Here is an 8,315-nt window from a genome sequence, read left to right as displayed (position 1 = left end):
AATATTTTTCTAAAATTGTTTAGTCTTGTTTAAAACCTACGATAATAAGAAACTCCCAGAATGATACACTGGTTCTTTTATTCACATAGCATATTTTTCAGGTAGCCTATTTTTTATATGCTAATAGTAATAAGTGTTATATACCAATGTTTTTGTTAGATAAATAACATATTTTCTTTGTTAAATAATAAAAAATATGCACTTACTAGTTTTTTTTATTTGTACATAAATTGAAAAATGCGTATTGAAAATTTTTAATAGATGCGTCCAAATAGATAAACTGATATTGAAATTGTTAGACATGTGACTGGCCTGTCATCAGATTTGGCACAGGAACAGACATTTTCATTACCAAAAATATTTCTAGAAATTTGGAACAACATTCCTGTTAATTGTGAAACAGAGCAACAAAGGAAGGTAAGCATTTATAATAATAGTCTGTGCTGAATTATCTTAAATATTTATTTACATAATGTACAAAAGAAACTGACACATTTCCAACTAAAACAAACTCTTTAAGTATGCCTTAAGTTTAATTAGATTATATTGAAATTGTGAGAATAGGACTGGTCTGTTATCAGAGTTGGCACACAAACGGGCATTTTTAATGCCAAAAGTATTTTTTATTTAAAATAACATTGCTGTTAATTTTATTATGAAACAAATTAAGAAAAGACGTACCAGTAAGATTAAACGCCGGGGCGGCAAATCACGAATTTGATGTTACCAACGTATTCTGCTCACCCTCCTGAACAAAAAATATATATAGTACTATGGGGTGCAAATGACAAATAACATGATTTTAGGGGGTATATTGATAAGTGGTTAAGTTCCTAATGTTTTAATGTTCAGTTTGTGTGCTGTGTCTGGATAATCTGTTTACTTGAATATTATCTGCGGCCGGGACTGATAGCAGCCTGATAACGTACCTGTTATCTGAGTTCTCCGGGGCATGGGTCAGTTCTACACAAGATATCGTGTTCAGTAGGTCGGATTGAGTGAGTGCGTTTACAATGATGAATCAACCATCCACTAGTTCAACCAACCCTAGTGAATTGTGTGTGTCGGAGTGTTTCGTAGGGCACGTAAAGAGTTTACGTTTCAACCGAAACGAAAATTATCTCATTTTTAATTGAACATGGAATTTTTTAAAATGAGTGTATGTGTTCGTCATGCGGTCGAGTGGTGTTTTTAAACCGGGAGACTTTGTCGTTTCGTTGTGATAGACGACTTTTTTGTTGCTGCTGCTCAGCTGTATCCGCCAACACACTAATGGTATGTGTTCTCTGATCCATCTATATATTTGAGTTTTTCATGATTTATTTAGTTTTTTAACTTTACATAATTGCCTTTGCATTACATTTCAATTTATATTTTTGATCAGCCCCTCTAGTATTTTATATTTTACTGATAGGTACTATCTCGAGGGATGTTTTTCTTTTATTGACATCAGCGCGGGGCAGCACCAAAGGTGCTGCCCCGTGCTGATGGCCGGAGACACTTGTAATTAATTTTTTTCTCGAAATTAAGAAAAACATTATTTATTTTGATCAAAATTCTGCTCATTTCTGTATTATTTTTCATTTACGTTTGCAAAGATGGCGGCGCAACCGATGACGTCATCACGAGGTTCAATCATTGGCCACAAAAGGTCACGTGACGCTAGACGTGGATGTAGAACATGGAGATATTACTGAAAAGTTATTTAATTTTTCATTTTCTAGAACTTCGTTATTTCTCATTTCCACCCTATCAAACCTTATACTTTTTTGTTCTATATGACGATTCCAATAAGTTTTTAATGCAAAACTCGTATTTTTCCGCCCCGGCCGTTAATATGATAATTACCAGAAAAGAAAATAAAAAATGTATAATGGTAATCAGTTGTGAAGTATCTTAAATATTTATTTACATAATGTACAATAGAGACTGGCACATTTCCCACAGAAAAATTCCTTCATGTACTTCTGGAACCATTAATGTTTTTCCGATAGCACTGAAGACTGCAGAGAGGGACACCAGTCTTGGAACAAGAGTATCGCTTGAGGTTTGTGCAGCCTTGAACTCCACACAATTTAGCTGGTGGCGGACCCACACTCCTGAAAAGTTTATTCCATTATCACTTAGTTACATTACGGGTACTAAAATACATTTCTCAATCCACTGACTTGTCCCTTGTTACTTACAGTGGATGATTTGAAAGGATAACAGAATCTCATAAATTTTCCATCGCTAATGTTCAAACATTGAACACTACATTTTGAGGATTGAAATCTACCCTCTTCCTCAGGTATCAATAAACCCTGATACACAAGCGTAACATGCACAAAAAGTTAAAAAAAAAAACCAAGCAATTCCTGATTTGTACAACGGCATCAAGTCCAGACTGGTGCAAAAGAATTCAAGCGATGTCACAGAACCAAGATTGCTATGAAACACATGTTAACACTTCCTGTGCTATCAAGGCACATCACCTGAAAGAAAGAGAACAGGAAGATGATGGTCGGGAGGAGGAGAGGTAAAAGGCAGAAAAGATAGTGTGAGCACGAATTTTATTAACTGAGGTTTGATTGATTGTTCCTATCACACATCTATGATAGGAAGGGTTAATTCAATTTAAATTTTGAGTTTAGCTCCAGTTTACCTTTCTTTTTATTGCAGCGTCTGGTATCTAACGCTGTCTCAGACTTGACTCCTGAAATCTGAAGTCATGTTCATCTGAAGAGATCAAAGAAAATCGGCGACGAAGAAGCTCCAAACAAACCTTTACCTCGTTGACATCCGAGACACCTATTCATAGCTAAACTCAACATTCAAATTGATAGTTAAAATTTCTTTGGGGTCCCTTGTTGAAGTAATTGACAGCCAAAGAGACCTAATCTCAAAATAAGGTTGACTTAATGGTTGATCTGCCAATTTTATGCTTGTCAACCTTTAACAAAAATTCACTGCAATCATAGTAAAGTGTTCTTTGTTATGCAATCATTATTGATCCATGACGAGTTGTGTGAGAATAGTCATTGACCAAAATAGTATGGCGTGTCATTTGTTAGCACCAAAATTTTCTGCGCAGTCTGAATCTCTGCCACTATACCCTTTCTTGTCATATTCATCTCCTTGTTAATTGAATTAATAAAATTTTCTAGTATTATTTCAATGATTAGGAGATATTAGAAGACGTCAGATGACTTAAAATTTTATCTGAAGTGCCATCTTTAGTAAAATTTCAGAGATGGCAGACATTACTTCTCAGGTTAATGCTAAATGTAATTATTTGTATGAGCTGTTACTCACAGTCACTGTGAGAATTGATTATCTTTATTCACTCCACCTGTCTTTCATACCTGACTGCTGCCAGCGGGAAGTCCACATCTGGAGGCAGTGTGATGGTGATGTTGTCCAGACTGTAACAGAGCGTCACAGATGGAACTTGGCGTCGCATGGTTCGACTCTTGCCGCTCGTTTTGCTCGATTTACTCTCCTGCTTGCGCAACAGCCGCTCCATGGTTTTTTTCTGATAAAAATCCATTTGCATAATTTTAGTGTCACAAAGTTAGATTTATAAAAAGAACATTATTAGTAAAAGCGTTTGGATTGGGTAAATTAGTAAATTTCAAATATGTAAAAACTTGTCATTTCTTTACCCAAACGTATTTCATTATTCGTCTATAAGCAATTTACACAAACAACTGGTGCTAATTCAAATTCAAATTAACTTTATTCATATTATTTGTACAATTACATTTGAATTTATACAAATAAGGAATGGAATCATCTTACATTCTTTATTTTATTATATCCTATGTGTCCATATAGTCTCCAAATGAATACAAAGCCTTATCTGTCAAAAATATTTTAAAATGTTTTTTAAACAATATATCATTTTCTATGTTAAATAAATTCCTAGGGACTTGGTTTATAAATTTAATACCTGCCGAGCTAGGTTTTTTATAATGAAATTCCAATGCATGTTTATGTACTGCCAATTGATTTCTATTTCTAGTAAAGTAGTTGTGATTTGACCCCAATCGGGGTAATTTGTCAAAATTTGATCTAACCATCATAACAGTTTCCAGTATATACATTCCGTAAATAGTTAAAATTCCTAATTTTGAAAAATACTCTTTCACAGATTCCCCATCCTTTAAGTTCATGATTATCCTAATTGCTTTTTTTTGAAGTTGAAGAATGCTTAACAGATTTGAATTACTAGTGGCCCCGTACAACACAACACCAAAGTTTATATGAGAATGTATGTGGGCATAATAAATGCTACTTAGTAATATAAAGAAAATATACAATTTTTTTTATAATTTGAATTTGCAATAATTATTGTAAGACTTGTATGGTTATGATGATAAATAATGTAATGTAAAAGAATTATGACAATTCAATACTGTATAAAGCAATTTAAACTGAAAAGGTCTTGCGAATAAAAGAATTGTCGTTACTATAATGAAATAAAATAAGAGAAAAACTGAGCTTTCAGGCATATGTTCTTAATTTTATATTTAACTATCTCCTTAAATTTGCTCTATCCACATGAACTTCATATATTGCATTTTTATAGTTCACCACTATAATCGTAAATAAATAAAAGTGTTTTAAATGTGACACAAAGTTAAGAAAGGCATTCACTGTAAATTCCCAGCACATTGACGTCTTGGTTTCATTATAATATTACTAACAGAACATTAAAAAAAACTGTTAATACTACAAAACAATAACGGTCTGAATAGATATGGGTAGTTTTTCATATATTAATCAAACTTCTTTTTGTATATTTCCAAATATTCTCAAATATATACACACTATGTTCTCGTCTTTGAGGCAATTCAATTGATTATGACTGATAAAAATTCCACAAATCAAAATGGCAACAGCTGACTATACGTAACTAGTTTAATTCCTCTGCTGGTGATTTTAACAAACGAGGAGGGTATGTGCAACAATAGAAAGCACTGTATTGAGAGACTTATAGAAAGCAATTGAGACTATAGATGAGTGAACAAAAATAAATAAACGCTCAATTATTTAGAGTCTTTGATATCTGTATTTAGAAAGGAATAGTCTTTCTATCAAAATCCTTCAAGACAATAGTGTTGGAAGAAAATAAACATCACTAATTTTAGTTTATTAATTCTGTTTTTAATACGACAAACAAGTGATCCCAAAAATAATTTGAATAGGCTATAAGAATATTCAATTTTATATTTCTAAAATTATAAAGCAGAACAGTTTTGTGTCAAATAAAGGTATAGTAACATTTAGTTAATCATACGCATCCTACAACACAGTTTTTTACAGCAAATATCAATAACCAGATTTAAAATATTTTAGACGACCTAGCAGAAAATCTGTTATTAAAAAACTATAATAAGTTAAATGTGTGGTGTACTATGAACAAAACGAAGGACAATATTTCTGTTAAAACGACCAAGTTGTGATAGTTATTAAAAAAGCCTAAAATTGCCACTGGCAAAATTGGTACACCAACTATTATGCTACAAAGTTTTGCACTAAATTAAAATCTTGCTTGTCTTGAAAGTGCCCTAAATCAAAGACTATTTATTTATTTATAATTTTATGGCCTACATTGGACCACTTTAGTCACTTTATATTTTCTAGTCTTTCTTCTTTTATCCACCCAATATTTCTTCATCCTTTCCGAGCGTAATTTCCTTTCCTCCTCCGGAACCACTCTTCCTATTCGTTGTTTGTTTCTTTTCAGCTGTAGTGTAGAGTGTTTGTCATTTAATATCTTTAATGTGTTTGTCTTGTGTTTTAAATCATCTACTGTAATTTGTAACTCTCTCATATCTTCCCTTAATTCTGTGATCCATTTAATGTCACTTTTACTATACCACAGTTTTTCTACTATTTTCCTGCTAATTTTATTTTCAGGTGTTCTCAACAAAATGCCCCAGGAATGATATTCGTTTCTTTTTAATTATACTTGTAATAGGTTCTATATTTTTGTAGACTGTTTCATTGGAAGCTAGTCTCCAAACTCCGTCTACTTGATAGTTTTTGTTTAAGCAAGTTCTGACTATTCTTCTCTCCATCTTAAGAACCTTATCTATTGCAATAGTATTTGTTGTTTTAAATATTGTCCATCATGAAAAAGTCTTTTGGGAAAAAAATTCCACCGTCCATCCTCTCAAGGAAGGAGAAGACTACATCGGATTCGGTGGGTAGTCGCCTAGAGAAGGCAAAAATGAGTCGGAGCATTCAAAGACTATTACTGAAAGCCATTACCTAAATCATGTAAAAGTATTATTTATCCCCTAAACAGAATTTAGAATACCTACCTTGTCCTTTTCTCTCTTTTTCATCCGCTTGTTGTTTACGTTTTTGGGATTTCAAAGCAGCTTTCAATACCATTTCAGGAGTCATAACTTTCTCTCTATAACCTAGAATTAAAGAAATTGGGGTAGGAATAACATTTTTGAAAATTCTTATTACAAGAACTTAGTCTTGAAACACTTGATTATCCAAAATTCATAGACATCAATACTAACAAAGGACTTAAACTTATAAAGAATACTTAAAACTACATCTGTTGTTACTTCTTGCAAAGTACACAGATGCCTGCCTATCAATTTGATATGGACTATTATTTTTGTTTATAAAGTAAGACACAATTCCATTAGGCTTTCTGGCTATTTCTTCAATAGACTGAACAAAAAAATTATTAAATTAATTCAGATATACCTAATCAGTGTTTTTCAAAGTATTTTTTGCAACAGGATTTATGATTTTCCGAGCATTTTTGGATTTATTTGATTTTTCTATTGTTTTCTACATTATGTGAATATTTAAAATTGTTACTTCCTTCATGGTAAAAATTATAAATAGAAACATAAGGGATGAAACCTTGCCGTATGCCCACTTAGTCTATTTCAAGATGCCTATGTCAAAGGCAAATATACAATTACTCTATATTTTAGTGGATGAAGAAGAAGATATCTTCAAGACAAAGGAAGCTTTAGTTGTGTTTTTATAGATAAAGTATATGTAACATGTATTTTGATAGGATATCATACAAACTCCTAGAGGCATCTTTGGAGATCATTCCTCCAGATACTTTCAAGTGGATTGCAGCACTCTCAGAGCAAAGCTCAGAGAAGAAATGGCTATAATTATGTCCCTGAAATGGTGCCCTCAAAAAACTGGTAACTGTTCTCCCTTTTATGCGACATGATGGTGGATGATATTTTGAAATGCTTCAATCAATAAAAAACAAATTTATTGACTCTGTCCCACCTGTGGGTAGAGCTAGCAGCTGTTCTCCACTAGAATTTGGTTCTTTGTCAGTAGTTTTCCGCTCCATCATCGCACGCTGCCTTGCTGTCATAAGCTTGGGATCTTTTGGCTTTATCTTCTTCAACTCATCATCAACCTAAACAAGAGTACAATAGATTATAGAGTAAATAATTTATTTCCAGTACAATACTTGTTAAACCAGGTAACTTTAAAAAATTGTAATAAATATATAAGTACATTATGAGTACCTCCTCTAGTTTGCCTGATTCAATGGCATCCAACCACCGTTCTTCTTCACTAGATGTTGCACTTTCTTTCCCTTTTTTCTTCTTTTTTGCACTTCCTTTTGAAGGCGAGCTAGATGTAGATTTTTGTTGAGTTGAACTTGCTTGAGACGAAGTTATGCTGCAAAATATAGAACATATTTTTATAATTATGACAAATCCATTTCAACTGTAATTGTAACACCAAAATAACTGTAACTCAGATGTGACAACTACAACATGTCAGATACAGTATAGACCAGCTGGTCTTTTGTTACCACAGATCTATTGAACCATAAAGTCAAAGTCGGGAGCATGTCGGGTAGTCCTGAGAAGAAACAGTACAATACTATTTCGGAGACCAAGAGCTCTATTGACACCAGGAGAACGAGTTTTCTTTGAATGTCACTATTTTTCACAATTAGGAAATTTAGCTTTGTATTCATGTTTTTATATAACCCAGTTTTGCATATACGCATCATTATGTAACATGTAAATACAGTATAAAAATGGTGTCTCAGAGGATGTATACATAAAAATTACTTTTCATTTAAACACATACGACTGGAAAAGTGCTCCTTAAAGCCACCAGGTTAACTCAAAAGACCCTGCCGCAGTAGTGCACATATCCAACAATCAACTTAGGATATGTACCATCCTAAGGTTGATTTACATCCCCCAGGGAGACACAAGAGAAATTGTGTCAGACTAATCACAACATTGTCAACATAGGCGTAGCGTGACCTAATAATTTGGGGGGGCACGGGGTCTCCGGGGGGGGGGGTG

At 33.1% G+C, this 8,315-nt stretch overlaps 1 protein-coding gene across 1 annotated transcript; it reads right to left on the bottom strand.

Moving 5' to 3' along the window:
• Positions 1-1,879: 1,879 nt before the first annotated feature.
• LOC124373764 (INO80 complex subunit B-like) lies at positions 1,880-7,661 on the bottom strand (the record flags this gene model as incomplete). The annotated part of the gene is given in 6 exon segments (XM_046832108.1): positions 1,880-2,099; positions 3,345-3,514; positions 6,312-6,329; positions 6,331-6,413; positions 7,267-7,402; positions 7,515-7,661. Coding segments are annotated over 6 exon segments (696 nt in total), but the record flags the coding sequence as incomplete, so codon positions are not given.
• Positions 7,662-8,315: the final 654 nt, after the last annotated feature.

Source organism: Homalodisca vitripennis, unplaced genomic scaffold (genome assembly GCF_021130785.1).
Source record: "Homalodisca vitripennis isolate AUS2020 unplaced genomic scaffold, UT_GWSS_2.1 ScUCBcl_6346;HRSCAF=13518, whole genome shotgun sequence".
Lineage (NCBI taxonomy): Eukaryota > Metazoa > Arthropoda > Insecta > Hemiptera > Cicadellidae > Homalodisca > Homalodisca vitripennis.
Note: the sequence above shows the minus strand (reverse complement) of the source record. Positions and strands in the feature narration are given on the sequence as shown.